Source organism: Rana temporaria, chromosome 7 (assembly GCF_905171775.1).
Source record: "Rana temporaria chromosome 7, aRanTem1.1, whole genome shotgun sequence".
Lineage (NCBI taxonomy): Eukaryota > Metazoa > Chordata > Amphibia > Anura > Ranidae > Rana > Rana temporaria.
In genome coordinates this window covers 73,868,805-73,893,215 of record NC_053495.1, presented here as the reverse complement: position 1 = coordinate 73,893,215, position 24,411 = coordinate 73,868,805, and the positions used below count along the sequence as shown (strand labels likewise).

General features: G+C 42.7%; 1 protein-coding gene across 1 annotated transcript in view; it reads left to right on the top strand.

Annotated features, from left to right (window-relative positions):
• The window catches only part of CACNA1I (calcium voltage-gated channel subunit alpha1 I), a 2,078,868-nt gene that overhangs the window by 1,239,834 nt on the left and 814,623 nt on the right, over window positions 1-24,411 (top strand). The window contains 1 exon segment of the mRNA XM_040359583.1: window positions 23,904-24,004. Within this exon segment, the coding sequence (XP_040215517.1) occupies window positions 23,904-24,004 (101 nt within the window).

Here is a 24,411-nt window from a genome sequence, read left to right as displayed (position 1 = left end):
AGGTGCTGAAAGCGGTACCATTATTTGCAAGGAAATTTGGCGTTTTATACTGTAGGCCTGTAATTTTTAGGAATAACTCACTTAAATCTGACCAAACAAGAGTCTTGTAGGCATCCCGGGTATGAATTTTTTTTTAAAAAACAAAATTATAAATTATAATATAATAAATAATTATAAATAATTATAACAAATAATAATATAATTATAATAAAAATTATTCAATAATGTAATCAACTCAAAATCACTGAAATTTGCTCAGTTGCAGAATTGTCGCTGTCATTACTTTTATTTTTTTTATGACGGATTCCCCACAAATCGCTGTTTTCTAGCTGCTCTAAAACCATTTTTGACATAAAAAGACACTTTTGGGGGGGAGTGGCTGGAGAGATGGCTGAGTGAGGACGTGCTGAGTAGGAGCTCCGTCCACCCCACTGAGCTCACCTGATGACCGTAATTTGATAGTGCTGTAAGGAGCGTTGTAAGGAGTTGTAAAGCCCTCTATCTCCCTGAACTTATCTGAGCTTATCTGCACGTCTGCTGTGCTGTGTTTGTTTGCATACTGTCTGCCTCTCTAAACAGCAAGCCGTTCGGCATGAGAACAGCTAATCAGCGTGTTAAACAGCTTCAGACACGCCAGACACGTACATCCCGCAAGGCGGGGGGGCAGAACGGAGCGCAGCCTGCTATTGAGGAATATTTTACAAAGACAAACAAGCAGGAATCAGAATCCTCCACAGACGCTCAGGTGGAACTATTGAGAGAGGAGAGTGTTGCAGGGGAGAGCCCGGAGCTGAGCTGCAGTGGGAGAAGTGAGTGTGCAGACGCTGCAGAGAACTCAGCAGATCAGCCTCTGGAGCAGAGCGGCAGTGTTCGAGGAGAGCTCGCTGCATCAAAAAGTCCAGCAGACCAGCGTGGGGCAGTGAGTACCAAGGGGAGATGTGACAGTACACGTGGTGAGACCGCGGTACCAAAGAGCCCAGCAGACCAGCATTGAGTGGTGAGTGACAGTACACTAAGTGAGACAGCTGTATTGAAGAGCCCAGCAGACCAGCGTGGAGCGGTGAGTGCTGTGGGAGGAAGCTTGGAACTCAGTGTCATAGGAGAGAAGCAGAGTGAGGCATTAAAGAGTCCAGCATCCCTACAAGAGATGGAGCAGGATCTGAGGGCTTTGATACAGGCTCTTCCCACAAGAGTGGACTTAGAGGCACTGCCTACTAAAAATGACATAGAAGCTCTCATTGCTAAAATTGAAGAGGCACATCATGCTGACGTACAACAAATATATGTAGAGATACAGGAGGTATCTGAGCAAGTGGAGGCAGGAGAGATGAAAGTCTCAAAACTGGAGGAAAGAATTGGGAAACTAGAGAAGGAAAGAGAAGAACATACAGAAATGGCTTTGGAGATGCAGTTGCAGATAGAAGAGCTTGGGGACCGCAGCCGTCGCTGTAATTTAAGAATTAGGGGGGTACCTGAAGTTAATGAACAAGAAAATTTGCAAGAAAAGGCAATGAGTATTTTTCAATTGATTTTAGAGGGTAAAATCCCATCAAATTTGCACCTGGACAGAGTTCACAGAGCCTTGGGTCCCAAATCAGTGGACCCCCAGAGACCCCGGGACATTATATGCCGATTGCATAGATATGCACATAAAGAAGCTTTGCTTAGGAAAGCGTGGGACATGGGCACGATTAATTTTGAGGGGGGCTCAGTGAAAATGTTGCCTGACCTGTCTCGTGCCACATTACAGCGTAGGGCAATGTTGCGGCCTGTTCTGGATTGTGTGCGAAAGGAGGGGGGGACATATCGATGGAGGTACCCCATTGCAGTGGCTATAAGGAAGGATGCAGCTACGTATATACTACAAACGTATAATGACCTTCCAGGGTTTTTTTCTTTCCCGAAAGTAGAGCCTTTTACAGTCCAGAATTGGCGACTCCCAATTAAAAACTTGAGGAACACTGGGCATATGCGAATTTCTGAACGCTCGTAAATAAAATCATAAATAGACAACAACATATGAACTGATGTCCCTGCAGGAATATTAACATTTAAAGAAGTATACTGGAGTTTGTGTTTTTTTTTTTTTTGAACGGCATATGCAAAGGAACTTCAATATAATGTTATATATCCTGTAGCGTATTTTATTTTATTTTTTGAAGGGAAATTTACAGCCCCACAGATAAATATTTTTTTTTTTTATCTAATTTTTTGGGGGGAATTGGAATTACTAAAAAATATTAAACTTGATTCCCCTCACTTTTTCCCCCTATTGGGGGGAATTTGTAATTTTTTTTTTTTTCCTCCCGGCTGCGATGATATGAGATACAAAAAGTCTTGATTTTCCCCCTCTCATTTTTTCCCCCTTAGGAGAACCCTAGAAAAGGAGCTATTTAGTCATTGCTATCAACTGGTTATTAATGATTAATTTGTCTTAGAGCTCTCTTTAAATTATGGTAATAGGGTTTTTTTTTTTTTCCTCTTGCGCCCTTCCCCCTCTCCTTTTTCCTAGTGAAATAATGTATATGAGGATTTAATTTACGCTACCCCTCCCTCCCCCAGCCTCTTACCCTTTTTTTTCTTTTTTTTTTTTTTCTCTCTCATAAAGGGGAAAAGGTGTAAGTGATAAAAATATGATTAAAGCGGGGGTTCACCCTATATAAAAAAGAAGAATTTTTTTTTTTTTTCCTCTAGCGTTGGGTTCGCATGGTGGCGCGGGCTACGGTATGCCTGTCTGTGTTTTTTTGTCCCGGTGCTCGCTGTGCTGTTGTGCATTGGAGGTTCCGGGGGGTGGGCGTTCCTGTGGGGGGGGGTGGTTGGCGGCCGGCCCTGGCGCGTCGCGCTTCTCCGGGGATGGCCGGGGTGGGCTTGGCTCTTCACGGCGCCTGTGCATAGCCTGTGCGCGGGCGCCATGGGGAGCCGAGACCTGCTCCGGCTGTCTTCGGGGAGCGTGGCGTGCCGGGGCCGGCCGTCGGTCATCCTCCCTCTCCGTGGGCACGCCCATTCCCCGCGGGAGTCGGAATCTTGGATGTGCAGTGGCGCTGTGGGTGCGGGGATGGAGGGATGCAGGCGGGCGTGCTGTGGCTCGCGCTACTGTGCCGAATGTAATGCTGCACTGTTGTTAAGGAGGGTGAACCACCGCTTTAAGATGTGACCAAAATTACGATATATGATATAATGTAACTGAATGGACTTTAAATGTTGGGTGATTATTACATTGGATATTGGCTAGTTGTAGGGGTTGGGGGAGGGGGGAGGAGGGGAAAGATAGGAATGAGTTGGTACATTGATATAGTAATAATATTAATAATTCCAATAAATTGGTAGGGGGAGGGTGGGGGTAGGGCACTAAGGGATAAATCACAGGCACATTATGAATCACCCCTTTTTTTTTTTTTGGTTTGGCTGAGATTTGGGGATAAGAAATGGGAATCTGTCCCTATTGGGAGATTTACCTCGAAATGGGAGGGTAGGGAGGGGTGGGGGGTTTGGTAGGTGGGAGGGGGGAGATATACTATTGGGGGAGGGTGGGAGGGGGGCAATGATGTTATTGTACACTATCACAGGACACTGGACACAAGTGGGTACTAATGGGCATAGAGGAGACCCCCCACCTAGCTGGTAAGAGCGAGGGGGGAGGTACACGATAGATAGATGAGGGGAGGGGAGGGAGGAGTAGGGGATTGTGATGTTATTGAACACGGACACTGGAAATAATTAGGTCACATGGGGGATTAGGGGGGACCCCTCTAACTGGCTAAATGTAAATGGTAAGATAGCCCTTTTTTTCCCCTTCTTTACACTGAGAGGAGATGGAGTCACAGGACTAGAAATAGTACCCAGAGGATGGTTAAGAAATATGGGTAATGAGAGATATGAGAGGCAGGTGGAGAGAGGAGGAGGAGGAGGAGAGGGGGAGGGGCGGAGGGTGATGAGAGGGAGGAAGGAGGAGAGGGGGGAGGGAAAATTAGGGGAGACGAGAGGAAAAGGAGGTGTATGATTTAATGAAGATATTGGGACTTTTCCCCCTGAGGGGGTTTTCTTATTTTTTTTTGGTGTTTGTTGTTTGATGGGACAGAATGAATAATGCTACTAAATTGTTTATATATATATAAATAGGTGGGCTATGGACGGAGAGTCCGCTCTGACTCAGCTGCTCTCTACCCTAACCCCTCAATAGGCCAACACTCAACTATAGGTTGGGAATTGAGTGTATAAAGCAAGAAGCTTTACTGACTTGTGCGGCCAAGTAGGGGTTGGTTGTCGAGTTATTAGGGGATTTATTTTATTTTTTTTCCTTTTCTAGGGTTTTTTTTTTTTTTTGGGGGGGGGGTTGGGATTTTTTTTTTTTTTTTTTTTTTGGGGGGGGTTGTTTTTTTTTTTCTCTCTCCTCTCCTTCCCTCTCCCTCTCTCTCTCTCCCTCTCTCTCTCTCTTTTGGCCCTCTCCTCCTCAGCATTAGAGAATACTGTTATTCTTTATTCTCTCTCTTTGGACCTTGTGTACTGTTAGTCCTCTATTCAAACTTCGACCAGCTTTAAACGGGGTAAGGTAGGAAAAGGAAAAGGGAAAAATGGAAACTTTACAGATTATGTAATTAAATGTCAAAGGACTAAATATTCCGGAAAAACGCTGAATGTTAGCACAGGATCTCAAGAGATACCAGGTAGATATTGCCTTTATTCAAGAAACTCATTTTAAAGAGGAAAAGCTGAATTTACTTAGGAGTAGAGAATACTCAACGGTATACCATGCAACTAACCCAGAGGCAAAGACTAAGGGAGTATCTATTATGATATCTAACAGAGTAGCGTGGGAACATAGGGAAGTCTTGATAGATGCAGCAGGAAGATACTTGTTTATTAAAGGAACAATCAGAGGGATTACAATGACATTTGTAACTTATGTAACTCTTGTAACTCTGAATGTTCAACAAGATACATTTTTTAAAAGAATGTTGGGTGTACTCGTGGAGTTTTCAGAAGGGCAGTTAATTATGGGAGGAGATGCAAATATCCCTTTAATACCATGTGAAGATACATCAGGGGGAATATCATCAGTACCAGCTAAAGTTAGAAAGGGGATTTCAAAGGCATTGATAGAGGCAAGAGTATTAGATATATGGAGATTATTACATCCGAATGAAAAAGATTTCTCCTTCTTTTCCAACCCTCATAGGTCTTACTCAAGAATAGATATTTTTTTAATCCCACATAAACAATTACAATTTGTTAAAGAAACTTCAATTGGTATAATTACCTGGTCTGATCATGCGCCAATTTTTCTAAAATACCAACCAGTAGAAGGGAAATATTCAATGGTAACCACCTGGAAACTTAATGAGAGCCTCCTCCAGGACCCAAGGGTCCTAGAGGACATACAGAAAGAATTAGTATTCTTTTTTCAAACAAACGATAACTCGGAAAGCCCCACGGGGGTAATCTGGGAAACGCATAAAGCCGTAATACGAGGAATTCTGATTAAGCATGGCTCAAGAATTAAGAAAATTAGGGAGGCTAAATTAACCGAATTACTAACAAAGATTCATACACTAGAAGCAAAACATAAACATGCTCAGACAACGGCAGTGGAACAAGAATTATTTAAAATAAGGACCCAGGTCATAGATTTACTACAATATAAAGCCAAAATGGCATTACAGATAGGTCGCAAATGTAGTTATGAATCTGGTAACAGATGCGGAAGACAATTAGCTAGAGCACTAAGAGATGTACAAGCAAGGACTTATATAACCCTTAATTTAGAAGCAGGATGGAACGGAGGTTCAGATGCCAGGACAAATTGCGGATGCCTTTGGTGATTTTTACTCCTCACTTTATAATCTAGATTTGGAGGCCCCAGACCAAGACGGAATGGAAGAATACTTAACATTAAGTGAAATGCCATGTCTGTCTATAGCAGATACTGAGGAGTTGGAATCACCAATAACAGTAGAAGAGGTGAGAGGAGCAATAAAATCATTAGAAAATGGGAAAGCACCAGGCCCAGATGGCCTTACGGCCCAGTATTACAAATCACTTTGCCCAGAACTTATACTCTTTATGGTTAAAATGTTCAATGAGGTGGGAAATAAATCAGACTTTCACCCTGAAACAACAAAAGCCACAATAGCAGTGATTCCAAAGGAGGGTAAAGATCTGAGGCAATGCAGTAGTTATAGGCCGATATCCTTGCTTAATGTGGATCTTAAAATATTCAGTAAGATACTGGCCCTTACACTGCAACAATATCTTCCCTCCTTGATCCATCAAGATCAGGCAGGCTTTATTCCAACAAGGGAGGCAAGAGATGACACTATTAGAGCAATAAACTTGATACACATAGCAGATTCGTCTAAAATTCCTTGCGTGTTCCTGGGGACGGATGCCGAAAAAGCTTTTGATCGGGTGGGGTGGGAGTTCATGTTCTCAGTTCTACGGCATATAAAACTAGGAGAGAAGATGATTGGAAGGATTGCAAGCATGTATAAGAACCCTGCGGCGCAGGTAAAGGTGAATGGAGTAACCTCATCCCCCTTTAAGATAAAAAATGGGACAAGACAAGGCTGCCCCTTATCACCCCTGATATTCGCCTTGACTTTAGAACCCTTCTTATGTAAAATAAGACTTAACAAAGATATCAAAGGAATTGAAATAAAAGGAACACAACATAAAATAGCAGCATATGCTGACGACATGCTATTTGCAATAACAAATCCGACGGTGTCATTACCGATCCTGATCAAGGAAATGGAATTATACGGTAGACTTTCATATTTTAAAATAAATTGTAGTAAGTCAGAGGCCATGATGATAGCAATACCAAAAGAAATATCAAAAGGATTGGAACTAAGTTTTAAGTTTAAATGGGCAGCTCATAGTCTGAAATACCTGGGGACAAGGATCGCAGTGACCTCAAAGGAAATGTATGAATTGAACTTTGTACCTCTACTGAACAAAATACGTGAATTGTTGGAAAAATGGAACAAAGGAATGTTTTCTTGGTTTGGAAGGAGCAATATAATTAAGATCAATATATTACCCAAAATATTGTACTTGCTCCAGGCAATTCCGATAATACTACCAAGAATTTTTTTTAAGAACTTACAATCAGTATTTACAGAGTTCATATGGGCAGGAAAGTCACCAAGGATAAGGAGGTCACTGCTATCCTTACCAAGGCAATATAGAGGCTTAGCAGTACCAGATATCTATAAATATTACCAGTCAGTACACTTGGGTCGAGTACTTGATTGGTGTAGACATAAGAACACAAAGATATGGCCAAACTTAGAACAATTACAATGTAAAGAATTACTAAGTAGAGCCCCATGGTGCTATAAAGTAGTTGCAACTAACACAAAAAAACACCCAACAATAGGTACAACTTTAAGGATTTGTTATAATTTGTTCTCTAGGCAATTAATTTCTACGGATAATTCGTCTCTTGCACCAATACTGGGTAATCCGCAGTTTATACCTGGCATACAGAAAGGCCCCTTTTCGGCATTGATTGAGAAGGGGATATACCAGATTTCCCATTTCAGAAACGAAGGCAAGTGGGTAACAATACAGAACTTGATGGATAAAAATGGACCTTATCAGCTGGAGTTCTGGCAAGCAGCACAATTAACACATTTCTTAAATTCCCAAGTGATTCCATGGTACCGGGATCGGGAAATGTCACAATTTGAGAAACAATGTATGGAAGAAGAACCAAGTATACATACAATATCTAAAATGTATGCAATATTGAGTAGTCCATCAGGAAACTTCCAGTTGCCTTTTTTCCAGAAATGGGAATCAGACCTGGGTAGGATTTTTGAGGAAAAACAAAAAACTAAAATGATAAAAGCTATATTTAAGACAGCAACCTGTACCAAAATGCAGGAATGCAACTACAAAATAATTGCACAATGGTACAGGACTCCAGATAAGCTACATAGATACTACCCAAACATAAAAGACGAATGCTGGAGATGTAAGGCAGAAAAAGGTACGATGGTGCATATTTTTTGGACATGCTCTAAAATTAGGGGGTTTTGGGGAGGGGTCCGGAAGATTATACAAAAATTTAGCAAAAAGACTATACCAGAGGACCCAGCTTTCTTCCTGCTGCATCTGTCAGACATTTCCTGGGGAATAAAAGGGAACCCATTACTGTATCACCTGTTGAATGCTGCTAAAGCATGCATACCGCTTAAATGGAAACAAATACAACCCCCTACTTTGAGTATGTGGATTAGGAAGGTGGAAGAAGTAAATAGAATGGAGGATCTGATATGGGCAAGTAGGAAACAGGGAGAGGTTTATAGGAAGATTTGGACACCATGGAATAATTGGATTCAGTCTGAGGATGAAGGAGGATTGACGGGGGAGGAGTAGGGTACGTGGGGGGGAGAGAGGGAGAGATACAACTTCTTTTTTTTCCTTTCTTTTTCCCTCCTTTTTTTTTTTTTTATTATTATTATTTTGATTAACTTTGGAATTAGATGGGGGTGGGGTGGGGAAATTTGTGAATGTATATTTTAATAAGGAACGAGAAGGAACTATAAGTACCATGGGGGGAGAGAGCACTGGGAGTGGGTTAAAATAAAATAATAGAAGGGAGGGCATGGGATAGCGTCCCCCCATGCCCAAATATTAGGGAATTTGAAATTTTTGTTTGTTTATCAAATGCTATCCCTTACAGTGCCCTCCCCCCCTTTGTTTATGGATTAATTTTGGGAATCAATTGGCCATGCCTTCAACTCGGCGAGTGGGAGGATGGGAATTAAATAAGGGAGATGGAAAGATCCCAATTGTAGGAATGTGATCGTTTGGTTCCTTCTTGTTTTGTTTCTTTTTCCTTTTCTTTCTTTCTTCTCTTCCTCTCTTGAGAGGAGTGAATAGAGAGATTAAAAAAAAAAAAAAAGACACTTTTGGTTGCTATGGACAATCTACAGTTTGCAGGGAGAAAGAACAGTTTTTATTATATAAAAGTACATGTAGGGCACTGGGCAGACCACTAGGGACAAGGGGGGTGTGTATTTTTTACATACAGTACTGTAATCTATAAGATTACAGTATACTGTGTGTATTGTGTTTGTTTACATTTTTGAATTTGGCGCCGTTCTCCGCTCCCGTGCGTCGTAACGTCGCAGGGAACGGAGATCGGCGGCACAGGAGGACGCTGTGTGAATCGCTGGATCCAGGGACAAGGTAAGTAAACACTGTCTGTGGATGCTGCGAGGCAAGCCCGAGTCTGACTCTGGGTTACCGATCGCAGCACAGAAATCTAACCCCGAGTCAGACTCGGGAATACCGCCAGGAGGGTTAAGCACTTATATGCACATTTTAATAAATTGCTGTTTTTTTTCCATTAAATTAAATGTACTAAAGATAATCCAGTTGATATTATAGAAATTGTTAAAACTGTGGATAATTTTTTATAAGATGTTGGTTGTCATAGCAGCCGTTCCACTTCATAAAAGTCACCTTCATGCACCCGACTATGCCCTTTGAAAAAGTCACGTGATCAGTGACGCAACGCGTCAGCAAAGAGAGTCGGGTGACGTTCGTTTCTGATTGTGGCTGAGATCGGAAACCCTATACATGTTTATATATCATATAAGTATGTTTTTTACCTTTTATTAATTAAATCTGCTTAAATACTACACTATAGGGTCCTCCCTTTTCTTTTCCATAACACTGAACGGTATCTGGCTGAGAGTCCGAACGCCCTGGAAAAAGACGGGGCTGAGTGAAAAGAGACCTGCCATAGGAGCGGTACCAGGGGCGGACTGACCATTTGGGCACTCGGGCACTGTCTGAGGGCTCCATGCCACTAGGGGGCCCCATCATGGTTGCCAGCCTCAGTAAAACCAGGGACAGTATGTAAAAAATTGTGTTTTTTTTTACATATGTCCCTTATCAACATCCTTTTGGTCTAAAAATCCCAAGAAGTACCTTTTCAGTGTGTGTATGTGTATTCTCTGTGTATGTATCCTGTGTGCCCCTATAATCTATTGCCTGGGGGCCCCATAATATCCTATTGCCAGGGGACCCCATAATCTCCTATTACCCAGGGGCCCCATAATCTTCTATTGCTTGGGGGGGCCCATGAGTATTCAGCCCGCCCCTGAACGGTACTATCGGGGGAGCCTGGGAACGAATCGGTCAGTGTGGACGCATTAGTAATGCCATGTACACATGATTGGTTCATCCGATGAAAACGGTCTGATGGATTTTTTCATCAGATATCCGATGAAGCTGACTTTCATCAGTCTTGCCTACACACCATTAGTTAAAAAAAAACGATCGTGTCAGAACGCGGTGACGTAAAACACAACAACGTGCTGAGAAAAATTAAGTTCAATGCTTCCGAGCATGCATCGACTTGATTCTGAGCATGCTTTGATTTTTAACCAATGGATTTCCCCACAGACGATCGTTTTTTTCTATCGTTTTTTTAGCCATCACATAATTTTAAAACAGGTTCTACGTTTTTTCACCGATGGGAAAAAAAAACGATAGGGCCCACACACGATCGGTTCATCTGATGAAAACGGTCCGTTTTCATCAGACGAACCGATTGTGTGTACGCGGCATTAGGCTCAATGTTCTCATATATTAGGTGAGAGGCTGGTGGAAACACTACCACGCACACCGGAAATTGGCTGGATGGTGGCACTCTATTATTTGATCATTTTTACTTCATGTTGAAAGTGACTGTCACTATTGGACTTCTATTGCACCGTATATGGGACTTCTTTATAGAATTATTGATTCTTTTACACAAATCCTCATCTGATGATCTGATTATCCCCTGCACCACATTTTTTGCTGCTATCGTTTTTTGCACAGTTTTTTGCTCAAATTTTTTGCACAATTATTTATTGCTGCATTTTTTGCCATATTTGCATAGATTGCTTATTTGCACTTCTTAGCAATTTGCAAAATTATTTATTGCTGCAGTTTTTTTATTGTTGCTAGTTTGCACAGATTGCTTATTTGCACCCTGATTTTATTTCTTTGGATTTTAGCATATCAAGTTTCACCATTATTTATGATTAGCTTATGTTATTTTATTCAATGAGCACCACAACATTTTTTTAAACCTGATTCTTGCTAAGCCTACCTTGCCTACAAACGATTGTGAAAAAAATGCTCGAGCAAAGCGTGGTGACATACAACACGTACGACGGCACTATAAAGGGAAAGTTCCATTCAGATGGCGCCACCCTTGGGGCTGCTTGTGCTGATTTCGTGGTAGTAAAGGTTTGGTGAGAGACGATTCGCGCTTTTCAGTCTTTGTGCTTTTCAGTCTGTTACAGTGTGACAAATGTGCTATCTCCATTATGAACGCTAGTTTTACCAGAACGAGCGCTCTCGTCTCATAACTTGCTTCTGAGCATGCGCGTTTTTTTTACATCATTAAAGCCTATACACCACCACTTTTTACGACAAATGACAATGTGAAAAACGACGCCAAAAAAATAGAGCAATTTTAATTAAATTTTTAATGTCCATTTTTCACGTCATGAAAAATGCTCTGGAGCCCACACACGATCGTTTTTAATGACATAAAAAATATATATATTTTTCACATCATGAAATACGGTCGTGTGTACGCGGCATGAGTGTGAGAACACTTTTTTTTATGTTGGCAGCTATTGACATAGTTTTAGGTTTATTTATATTATCTCTGTGGTTTGTGCATTAGTACCCTTTCTTTATTATCTGTTTTTGTACACTATTGTTTAAACTATTGTTTAAACTCTTTGATATTTAAATAAAACTTATATTGCAAAAAAAAAAAAAAAAAAAAATCTACCATAATTGACAATCATAGGTAACTAATGGTGTCTGCAGCTTCTCTAAACAGGGCAATCTCTGAACTGGAGAAGAACAGCACAGTGATCTACCCATGTCAACTCTAATGGCCATATAGCTCATGAGTGTACTGACCCTGATGCCTGGAAGTTGGATGTGCCTATAAACATGATGCCTGACAAGCTGTTCTGGGATATGTGATAGAGACATTAGATCCTAAACCCCATTGGTCCTACTGTATACCTCTAAAGACCCCATAAATTGTCCTGTCTTTAAGTACTGACAGAGAACAAAATTCCTTTAAGTGTAAACATCGTGGCGTCATGAGCAAATCCGCAATTTGTTCCGCTATTATTCATTAATTGTGTGTACAATGCTGTGAAAAAGTAATTGCCCCTAAACCTAATAACTGGTTGTTATTACCCTTATTACCCTTGGCAGCAAAAACTGCAGTCAAGCATTTGCGATAACTGGCAATGAGTCTTTCACATGTGGAGCAATTTTCTTTGCAGAATTGTTTTAGTTCAGCCACATTGGAGGGTATTCCAGCATGAACGGCCTGTGTAAGGTCATGATACAGCATATCAATTGGATTTAAGGCCGGGCTTTGACTAGGATATAGGGTGAGCTTTATGTTAGGGTCGAACATGAGTTTGACTCGAACATTGACTGTTTACCCGTTTGCCGAATAGCGAACAATTTGGGGTGTTCGTAGCAAATTCAAAAGCAGTGGAACACCCTTTAAAAGTCTATGGGAGAAATCAAAAGTTCTAATTTTAAAGGTTAATATGCAAGTTATTGTCATAAAAAGTGTTTGGGGACCTGGGTCCTGCTCCAGAGGACATGTATCAATGCAAAAAAAGTTTTAAAAACTGCAGTTTTTCCGGGAGCAGTGATTTTAATAATGCTTAAAGTGAAACAGTTAAATATTGCCTTTAAATTTTGTGCCTGGGGGGTGTCTATAGTATGCCTGTAAAGTAGCGCATGTTTCCTGTATTTATAACAGTCCCTGCACAAAATGACATTTCTAAAGGAAAAAAAGTCATTTAAAACTACTCTCGGCTATAATGAATTGTCGGGTCACGGCAATATAGATAAAAGTCATTGAAAAAAATGGCATGGGTCCCCCCCTAGTCCATTACCAGGCCCTTTGGGTCTGGTATGGATTTTAAGGGGAACCCCGTGACAAAATAAAAATAAGTGGCGTGGGGTTCAACCAAAAATCCATACCAGACCCTTATCCGAGCACACAACCTGGCAGGCCGCAGGAAAAGAGGGGGGCAAGAGAGCGGCCCCACCCCCTCCTGAACTGTACCAGGCCACATGCCCACAACATGGCGAGGATGTCCCCATGTTGATGGGGACAAGAGCTTCATCTTCACAACGCTTGCTCAGTGGTTGTGGGGATCTGCGGGCAGGGGGCTTATCGGAATCTGAAAGCCTGCTTTAACAAAGTCCTTTATTAAAAAAAAAAAAAAAAGAGGAAAAAAAGAATTCAAGCTCTGTAATCCGTTCTCGATCTCCAGCGATGATACCAAGAAAAAAAAAAACAACAATCATGTCTTCATGGGAGGCAGCCGACCAATGACACTCTCCAACTTGACAGCAATTAAGTAACTGAGAGTGTGGCCACCCGTCTCACTGGGGTTACCCAGTGACGTGTACGGGTGACCCCGCCCCCCTCTAATGCAATGTGGGTTTCACAATATGGATTTTTTTTTTAATTTTGGTTTGGGGTTCCCCTTAATATTAATACCAGACCCAAAGGGCCTGGAAATAGACTGGGGGGAAAACCCATGCCCTTTTTTTCAGTGACTTTTATCTGTATTGCCAGGACCTGACAATTCATTATAGCCGCGAGTAGTTTAAAATACCTTTTTTCCTTAGAAATTTCATTTTGTGCAGGGACTGTTACACAAGGCATACTATAAAATATGATGAAAAATAATAAAGAATGCAGTCAAAAGTAGTGTATTCAATCGTCTGGCCTACGTGTTTCACCTAGCGGCTTCTTCAGGACGAGAAAATGTTTTAGGCACTAGAGTATCGCTGATTTCAAATCTAAAATGAGATATGAAAACTTAATGACATACAGGAGACATGGAAAATTAAAACACTGAAAATCAATATGCAACAGAGAATCTCAAAAAATACCAATTGAATTGTTAGCCATCCACGTGCGTCAAGGACCAGGTGGAGTAAAGGATGTACAGGTGAGATCAATGGTGGTAAAAGCTGAAAAACAAATAGTATATTGTACTGTGTATATTTGCATTGGACGTTAGGCCATAGATTTGAAAGTTGATAGCAGACCTACCCCATTGAAAGGAGAGAAAAGGGTCTCCTAAGACTAGCAACAAGTCATTATGTATCAGGATACATCAATAAATAAGTTCTAGGGGGTAAGAAAAAAGCGAAAAATGAAACGGTACGTCCATATATGCTCACTAGCAAGAAAAAGGTTAGATTACAGAAAGTATGTGTTTACCTGTTATAGAGGTAAGAACCAGATCAGACCGGGACCAATGAGGCAAGGAGCAGGTGGGGAGAGCCAAAGGGGAAACAGATCCAGCCATAAGGCAGCCAACACTGCTGTGTCTTATTGGTGGACAATCCAAGCAAGTGGAAGCCTGAGAGGGGTTTAGAAGGGAAAGACAGCTTTGAGCAGAAAATAAAATAAAATAAAAATAAAATAAAGTGGAACAAACGGGCAATGAATCTGCCCAGAAAAACGAACCGTAAGGAGAGAAATCCTACCTCACTGCAGAGAGATCCTTGTGTGTCCCGGGGGGTAGCTTGTGCTGCATGCCGATTACTTGCTGTTGCAAGTGGCAATATATAGGGTAGAGAGAGAGGAGGGGCGGGTGCTGGCGTCAGATGCAAAAAGCGCGCTGACGTCATATCTGGAGCATCACGAGTGGTGGCGCATAAACCGAGAAGGAGTCAGTGTGGAGTAGACCGGGTGCTGTAGTGCGTCGAGGCCCCGCCCACTCGAGTCGGCGATGCGCCATAGAGGGAGCAGGCATTCAGAGAGGCGGCGTTTAAGCAAGCCATCGGGTCCTGCCCCAGTCCATCAATCAGGATGGACTGGGCGTGTCACACCCAGATCGCAGCGCAGTGTCCACCGCGTCCTATCAGAGGGCGGGCACGGCACTCAACCACCCACAGTGGACACGGCACATCAGACACCCAAAATGGGGACAGAAGCGATCCAACAAGGGAACCCCACGGCAGCGGCAAGCATCCACCCTGAAATCAGGGAGGGAGACACAGTCAAGACCAAGCCCAAACCAAAGCAGGAAAACGGCTAAGGCCATCAGAAAAGAAAACCCCCATATGTGTAATTTGCAAAATAAAGTTAAAAGGGTAAATTGAAACTAGGCTATCTGGAGCTCATTCTTTCATAAATAGAAAATAAATATAAGTAATGAGGTCAAGGCCCAAGGTCCAATGCAGATGCCAAACTAAATATTGCCACAAGAGGGCAAGTGTGCATGAAAAACCTGTACTACAAAACAATCAAGGGTAGAGATAGAGACATCAGCTGCATACAGGTAGTCAGTGAATTTAAGAGAAAATTAAAATATAGAATAATTATGGACATAATGTATCGGTTCCCTGTTTAGGTACATTAGAATAAAATAGGGTACAGTTTATACCCATTAGCTCATATACATGAACAATAGCATACGAAAAGGAAATAAAAAATAAAAATAAGAACAGTAGCATTACATTGTTTTGTATAGATTATTTTTGTCCCATAGAAAGTATACATCCATTTTTCTTAGGATACAAGACCGACAGGTGTAATATTATGTCTAGTTCAAGTATCAGAATTGGCATTCTTCTTGGTGAAGACAATTGTACATATAGCAGGTATGATACTGAGGGGAGACGGCATGGAGATTGAACAGGTCAAAGGAAGAGGGGTTGGTGAGGAGGGGGGAGAGGGAGGAAAAAAAGGGGGGAGGGGGGGGAAAGGAAAAAGAAGGGAGGGGAAAAAGAAAAAGAAAAGGAGGGGGAAGGGGGGGGGAGGGAGGGAACAAAAGAAGGAAGGGGGGGGGGGGGGGGGGGTTTGTCGGAAAAGGGGAGAAAGGGGGGGGGAAAGGTTTTTATTATGGTTGTCCCGATATCGATACCAGTATCGGTATCGGGACCGATACTGAGTATTTGCGGGAGTACTTGTACTCCTGCAAATACCCCCAATACCTAAATAGAATACTTGCCCCAGGACACCCACCCCCCGCCACCGCAACGAATGCCGCCGCCGACCCCGTCGCATACCGCAACAACGCCGCCGCCGCATGGGTTAAACAGCGTGCAGGGAATATCACAGCTTTCATTTGAATAGCTGTAGTATTTCCCGCCGCGCCCCGTATAGACACTCCCCCTTGCTCGGGATCTGTCCAATCCAGAGCAAGGCGGTTAGTCTATACGCGGCGCAACGGGGAATACTACAGCTATTCAAATGAAAGCTGTGATATTCCCCGCACGTTGTTTAACCCATGCGGCGGCATCTAGGTATGGGGGATATGGCTGCATATAGGGGGGACATGGCTGCATATAGGGGGGACATGGCTGCATATAGGGGGAACATGGCTGTATATAGGGGGACATGGCTGCATATAGGGGCGACATGGCTGCATAAAGGGGGAACATGGCTGCATATAGGGGGGACATGGCTGCATATAGGGGGGACATGGCTGGATATAGGGGGGACATGGCTGCATATAGGGGGGGCATGGCTGCATATAAGGGGGACATGGCTGGATATAGGGGGGACATGGCTGCATATAGGGGGGACATGGCTGCATATAGGGGGGACATGGCTGCATATAGGGGGGACATGGCTGCATATAGGGGGGACATGGCTGGATATAGGGGGGACATGGCTGCATATAGGGGGGACATGGCTGCATATGTGGGGGGACATGGCTGCATATGTGGGGGGACATGGCTGCATATGTGGGGGGACATGGCTGCATATGTGGGGGGACATGGCTGCATATGTGGGGGGACATGGCTGCATTTGGGGACACATTTAAAAAAAAGTATCGGTATTCGGTATCGACGAGTACTTGAAAAAAAGTATCGGTACTTGTACTCGGTCCTAAAAAAGTGGTATCGGGACAACCCTAGTTTTTATAGTCATACGAGTTTTTTTAAATGGTTAGAAAAGACTTAAAGCTTAAAGCATCATTGAGGCCAGGAAATTTATTAGCTTGCAATCTGTGGATCCAGCGTGTTTCACATTGCAACACACGCTGGTCAAAATTGCCCCCTCTTGGATCCTCATAGACACTTTCCAAGGCAGTGAATCTAAACACGTCTGGTTCATAGTTATGCCTAAAGGCTATGTGGTAGCCCATGGTAGTGTTCAAGAGACCGTTGGTTGCATAATAGGTATGATCCTTGATATACCCAACATAGAAGCTGCCACACTGGCATTGGATCAAATATATAACCCCTTTAGTCTGGCAGGTGATGTGTTAATTAATTGTATGTCTCTGCCCATTCGGTAGCAATACGTTGGCACCCACTGTCACAAACCTGAAAAAATTGCATTCATCACATCTAAAGAGACCAGGTGGGTCCTGTTTCTTATCACTTGATCTACTATATCTACTGGTGACCAGCCGGTCACGAATAGATCTTGTCCGTCTATATGTGATTTCGGGTCTAGACCCTATATGTTTTACCAACACTGGGTCGGAAGTGAGCAAATGCCAGCGTTTTTGTACTATTGTTCTTATCTCGGCATGCTGGTTGGAATATGTTGTGATCAGTCTGGTTGTATTGGGGCTGTTTTTTTTTATTTTTGTGTGATAAGAGGTCACTTCTTGATTTGCCGTTGGCTTTTGCAAAAGCTCTTTTTAGGCAGTTTTTGCTATATCCTCTTGATCTCAATCTTGTGTATAGAAGATCCGCTTCATATTTAAATTTTTGGTCATCCGAGCAGTTTCGTCGGAGTCGCAGATACTGTCCGAACGGTATGCTTAGGACCAAAGACTTTGGATGGGCACTAGTGGCGTGGAGGATGGTGTTTCCGGCCGTGGGTTTGCGGTATAGAGATGTGTTTAGATTCCCTTCTTGTGAGATGTAAATAGTTACATCTAGGAAGGCCAATTCAGTCACGCTGGAATTCATCGTAAATTTTAAATTAAAGTTGTTTTGCCCAATTTTGGTCATGAATTTATCTAACTCCTCCAGGGATCCTGTCCAAAGGAGCAGGATATCGTCTATATATCTATACCACCCCAAAACAAAAAGTAGCTGATCCGTGAATAGCTCACTGGAAAAAAGTTCTCGCTCCCACCCCCCAGGTACTACATTGCCGCCCTTGTCCGAGGACTTGATCACCAAATGGGGACTAAGACTCAGGCTAATAAGGGCCTGGGTTTGGGTCGCAGTCAAATTTTTATTTACATTAGGAGTAAGGGGCAGAGATTCAATATCCCTGAGTGCCTGTGTCAAGAAAGCCCAGATGTTAGGATTAGTCTGAAGCGGAGGAAATTTGAGGGATTTTTTTCTAACGGCCTTTTCGAGTGTATCCAGATCGTTTTGATACCGGGTAAGTTGTACTCGTTGTCCTATCGCTTCATCAGACTCAAAAGAGTCGTCAGGTATATGGTTGCCCTCATTTTCCTCTAGTAAAAGAACAAGTGTTCTCAATGCGCGGAAATCAGCAACTGTGAAGTCCTTCCATATGTCTTGTTGTGCATAGTCTGTTTGTCGTTTACATCTCTCCTTGTCGAACATAAAATTAAAAGTAAGTTTACGTGCGAAAAGGTAGAGGTCTTTCGTCAAATCAAATTTATTAAATGTCGTGTCAGGGCAAAAGCTGAGGCCAAGGCCAAGTAGGTCAATTTCCGATGGATTAAGAGTTTGAGATGATAAATTGATTACTTCCATCCGCGGGTTACCACACATAGTGGGTCCTAGATCGGATATACTTGTAGGTAAGGGTGGGATAGCGTTGGAAGTGTCGTTCAGGGTAATACTAGGTTGAGTGTGGGATACGTGTGGAAAATAATGGTCCATACGTCATTTTGGACCATCCCTCACTCCACCTTCCTTGTTTGTATTGGTGAGTGATCTTGCCATAGTTTGTGCTGTCTCTAAGATGTTCTGTCGTAAACTGTCCTCAGGTTTCGATAGTGTCGAAGGGGTAGAAAAGCTCTCAGAGGAGACACCCGGTGCAGAATGAGGGGGTTTTCTTTTCTGATGGCCTTAGCCGTTTTCCTGCTTTGGTTTGGGCTTGGTCTTGACTGTGTCTCCCTCCCTGATTTCAGGGTGGATGCTTGCCGCTGCCGTGGGGTTCCCTTGTTGGATCGCTTCTGTCCCCATTTTGGGTGTCTGATGTGCCGTGTCCACTGTGGGTGGTTGAGTGCCGTGCCCGCCCTCTGATAGGACGCGGTGGACACTGCGCTGCGATCTGGGTGTGACACGCCCAGTCCATCCTGATTGATGGACTGGGGCGGGACCCGATGGCTTGCTTAAACGCCGCCTCTCTGAATGCCTGCTCCCTCTATGGCGCATCGCCGACTCGAGTGGGCGGGGCCTCGACGCACTACAGCACCCGGTCTACTCCACACTGACTCCTTCTCTGTTTATGCGCCACCACTCGTGACACTCCAGATATGACGTCAGCACGCTTTTTGCATCTGACGCCAGCACCCGCCCCTCCTCTCTCTCTACCCTATATATTGCCACTTGCAACAGCAAGTAATCGGCGTGCAGCACAGGCTACCCCCCGGGACACACAAGGATGTCTCTGCAGTGAGGTAGGATTTCTCTCCTTATGGTTCGTTTTTCTGGGCAGATTCATTGCCCGTTTGTTCCACTTTATTTTATTTTTATTTTATTTTATTTTATTTTCTGCTCAAAGCTGTCTTTCCCTTCTAAACCCCTCTCAGGCTTCCACTTGCTTGGATTGTCCACCAATAAGACACAGCAGTGTTGGCTGCCTTATGGCTGGATCTGTTTCCCCTTTGGCTCTCCCCACCTGCTCCTTGCCTCACTGGTCCCGGTCTGATCTGGTTCTTACCTCTATAACAGGTAAACACATACTTTCTGTAATTTAACCTTTTTCTTGCTAGTGAGCATATATGGACGTACCGTTTCATTTTTCGCTTTTTTCTTACCCCCTAGAACTCATTTATTGATGTATCCTGATACATAATGACTTGTTGCTAGTCTTAGGAGACCCTTTTCTCTCCTTTCAATGGGGTAGGTCTGCTATCAACTTTCAAATCTATGGCCTAACGTCCAATGCAAATATACACAGTACAATATACTATTTGTTTTTCAGCTTTTACCACCATTGATCTCACCTGTACATCCTTTACTCCACCTGGTCCTTGACGCACGTGGATGGCTAACAATTCAATTGGTATTTTTTGAGATTCTCTGTTGCATATTGATTTTCAGTGTTTTAATTTTCCATGTCTCCTGTATGTCATTAAGTTTTCATATCTCATTTTAGATTTGAAATCAGCGATACTCTAGTGCCTAAAACATTTTCTCGTCCTGAAGAAGCCGCTAGGCGAAACGCGTAGGCGAGACGATTGAATACACTACTTTTGACTGCATTCTTTATTATTTTTCATCATATTTTATTGTAATCTAATCTATGTATTTTGTAATTAAACTTATATATTTTTCTAAATATTCTATGTCCTTGTTATTGCCTGAAAAGTCCGCCCTGTCACTGCCCTGAGTAGTACCCTTCCTTCGAATCAATATTACGGATGTTGGCATATGTGAGTGCCTTTATGTTTTCTCCCCTCCCCTATTTCATTTTTACAAGGCATACTATATACACCCCCCAGGTACGAAATTTAAAGGAATATTTTACTTTTATTGTTTCACTTTAAGCATTGTTAAAATCACTGCTCACGAAAATCAGTCGTTTTTAAAATGTTTGCACTAATGCATGTTCCTTGGGGCAGGACCCAGGTCCCCAAACATCTTTTCTGACAATTAGCACTTTTGATTTTTCATGTTCGCGTCCCATAGACTTTAACGGTGTTCTCGTGTTCAAACAAATTTTTTGCCTGTTTGCAAGTTCTGCTGCGAACTAAACCAGGGGGTGTTCGGCTCATCCCTAGTAGGCTACTCCAAAACTAACATTTTTGCTTTGTTTTACCATTTGGAGGTGAACTTGCTGTTGTGTTTCAGATCATTGTCCTGCTGCATAACCCAAGTGCACTTGAGCTTGAGGTCACAAACTGATGGCCTGGACATTATCCTTTAGGATTTTCTGGTAAAGCTCAGAATTCATGGTTCCATCAATTATGGTAAGTCATCCAGGTCCTGAAGCTGCAAAGCAGCCCCAGACCATCACGCTACCACCACCATGTCTGACTGTTGGTATGATGTTCTTGATTTGAAATCCTGTATTAGTTTTATGCCAGATGTAACGGGATGCACACCTTCCAACAAGTTTATTTTCAGTCCACAGAATATTTGCCTAAAAGTCTTGGGGATAATCAGGATGTTATTTGGTAATTGTGAGATGAGCCATTGTGTTCTTGTTGGTCAGCAGTGGCTTTGGCCTTGGAACTTTTCCATGAATGCCATGTTTGCCCAGTCTCTTTCTTCTTGTTGATTAATGAACACTGATCTTACATGAGGCAAGTGAGGCCTGCAGTTCTTTAGATGTTGTTCTGGGTTCTTGTATGACCTTTTATGACCTCCTGGATGAGTCGTCACCATGCTCTTGGAGTGATTTTTGTAGGCCAGCCACTCCTGGGAAGGTTCACCACTGTTTCAAGTTATATCCATTTGTGGATAATGACTTACCCGGTGGTTCACTGAGGTTCCAAAGGCTTAGAAATGGCTTTGAAACCCTTCCTAGACCGATACATGTACATTGCTTGTTTCTAATCTGTTCTTGATTTTTTTAGATTGTGGCATAATGTGTGGCTTTTTGTGATCTGTTAGGCCGGGTACTCACGACCAAACATGTACGATGAAAGCGGTCCGTCGGACCGTTTTCACCGTACATGCCTGCCAGAGGGCTTCTGTACGATGGTTGTACACACCATCGTACAGAAGTCCGCGCGTAAACAATACGCGGGGCGTGTCCGCGTCGTCGCCGCGACGATGACGCGGAGACGTGGGCGGGCCTGCCATTTAAAGGCTTCCACGCATGCGTCGAAGTCATTCGACGCATGCGAGGGACGGCGGGCGCCTGGACATGTACGGTAGGTCTGTACTGACGACCGTACATGTCCGAGCAGGCAGGATTCCAGCGGACGGTTTTAAAACACGTCCAGGAATATTTGCCCGCTGGGAAAAGGCCCGGCGGGCAAATGTTTGCTGGAATTCGGCCCGCTCGCGCCTACACACGACCAAACATGTATGCTGAAACTGGTCCGCGGACCAGTTTCAGCATACATGTTTGGTCGTGTGTACGGGGCCTGAGTGTGCTTCACTTTGTCATACAGATTCTATTTATGTGATTTCTTGATTTAACAGATCTGGCAGTAATTAGGCCTGAGTGTGGCAAGTGAAATTTAACTCAGCTTTCCAAAAAGTTGTGGTTGATCACAGTTCATTCATGATTCAGCATGGGAGGGGGCAATTACTTTTTCACATAGGGCCAGGCAGGTTTGAACAGCTTTTTTCCCTTAATAAATGAAATAATTTAAAAACTGCATCTTGGATATACTATATCTTTGTGTAATATTAAAATGTGTTTGATGATCTAAATCATTTGAAATATGCGAAAAAAATTAAAATCAGGAACAGGGCAAATACTTTTTCACAGCACTGTATGTACTGTACGTTTTACAATGAAAACTAAACTCAGGGCATGAAAGTGAGTCTGACGTTTACCTTTAGGTATTGAAAAATATTAGATTATATGTGCACATAGTTAACTCTTTTGTAAGTATATGTTTAATGATCATGTCCTTTAACTTCTTAGAGTTAATTAATAGGTGAGTAATATGTTCACTGAAGAGCTACTTAAGTGATGAAAAACACTCCAAATATTTAATTAACTAATGTGTTCTAGTTGAATTAAATAAACATCAGTACACTACCAACATTTGTATTCTAGGAAAATGTAGTAAATAATATTATGGACACTTCGGGGCAGATCCTCAAAGAAATTACGCGGCGTATCTCTTGATACGCCGTGTAATTTCGAATTTTGCTTGTCGTATCTTTGTTTTGGTATCCACAAAACAAGATACAACGGCATCTGTGCTAGATCCGACAGGCGTACGTCTTCATACGCCGTCGGATCTTAGATGAAATTTTTCGGCGTCCGCTAGGTGGCGTTCCTGATGTAATCCGCGTTGAGTATGCAAATTAGCTATTTCCGACGAGCCACGAACGTACGACCGGCCGTCGCATTTTTTTACGTTGTTTCCGTTCGGCTTTTTCCGGCGTATAGTTAAAGCTGCTATATGGTGGCGTACTCAATGTTAAGTATGGCTTTCGTTCCCGCGTCTAATTTTTTAAATTTTACGTTGTTTGCGTAAGTCGTCCGTGAATGGGGCTTGACGCCATTTACGTTCACGTTGAAAACAATGACGTCCTTGCGACGTCATTTGGAGCAATGCACCCTGGGAGTTTTCACGGACGGCGCACGCATGAAACACGCCCCCTACCCGCCCAATTTGAATTCCGCCGCGAGAGATACACTACGCCACCGTAACTTACGGCGCAAATTCGTTGAGGATTCAAACCAAAGCCAAGTAAGTTACAGCGGCGTAGCGTATCTTACATCTGCGCCGGGTGCAGCGGATGTATGTGGATCTGCCCCTTCATGTTCAAAAAATTAACGTCATTTGTGTTCAATTTTTGCATTCAACAACTTTCAAGGAACATTGCCAAGTAATTACAGGACAGGAACTGATGACAGCAGAAAGTAAAGGTGTTTTTATTTTATTTTTTTTATATGGAAGTGATTTCTACAGAAAGGTAAACACTCAATGACACATGCAGAATTATGACAACAGATGACAGTTTCATTTACATTAAAGGAAGTCACTTGTAAATGCATTCTGCAAGTGAAAAAAAAAAAAGTTGAAGTTGTGATATATAAGAATTTAATATATTACTTATTCCCCACACAGAGTTTATGTTTCCGAATCAGAAAAATGATTGAGGTTTATCGACCAGATTGGTGTGAATTGCGTGAGGACTGGTCCATATTCCTTTTCTCTCCTCAGAACAGGTAATACAAATGGAAAAATAGTTGAATACAATGCATTTTAGCAACGGACAGAATTACATGTTTGGCACTCTAAGCCCCTTTACATTCACTAGGCCAACTCAGGTACTAAGGTATAAAATAACTAGCTGCCCTTTACTCCAATTGATTCCAATTGATTGATTGTGTTAAGAGTCACTACAGAAATTTGTTTCTGCCTCTACTGCCTCCTACAGAGCTACAGGTATAACACAGATTTTACTCTTTGCAAGCCTCAGCCAACAATTTGAATATTATATTATTGAAAAAACCATAAGAGAAGATTGATACTTTTAGCTGACTTTTTAATGGTTACAGCAGTTGTGCAGAGCCGAGAACTGTGCCACCTCATCATAATGCTGTCCATACACATGGTAATTTTCAGGCAGTCT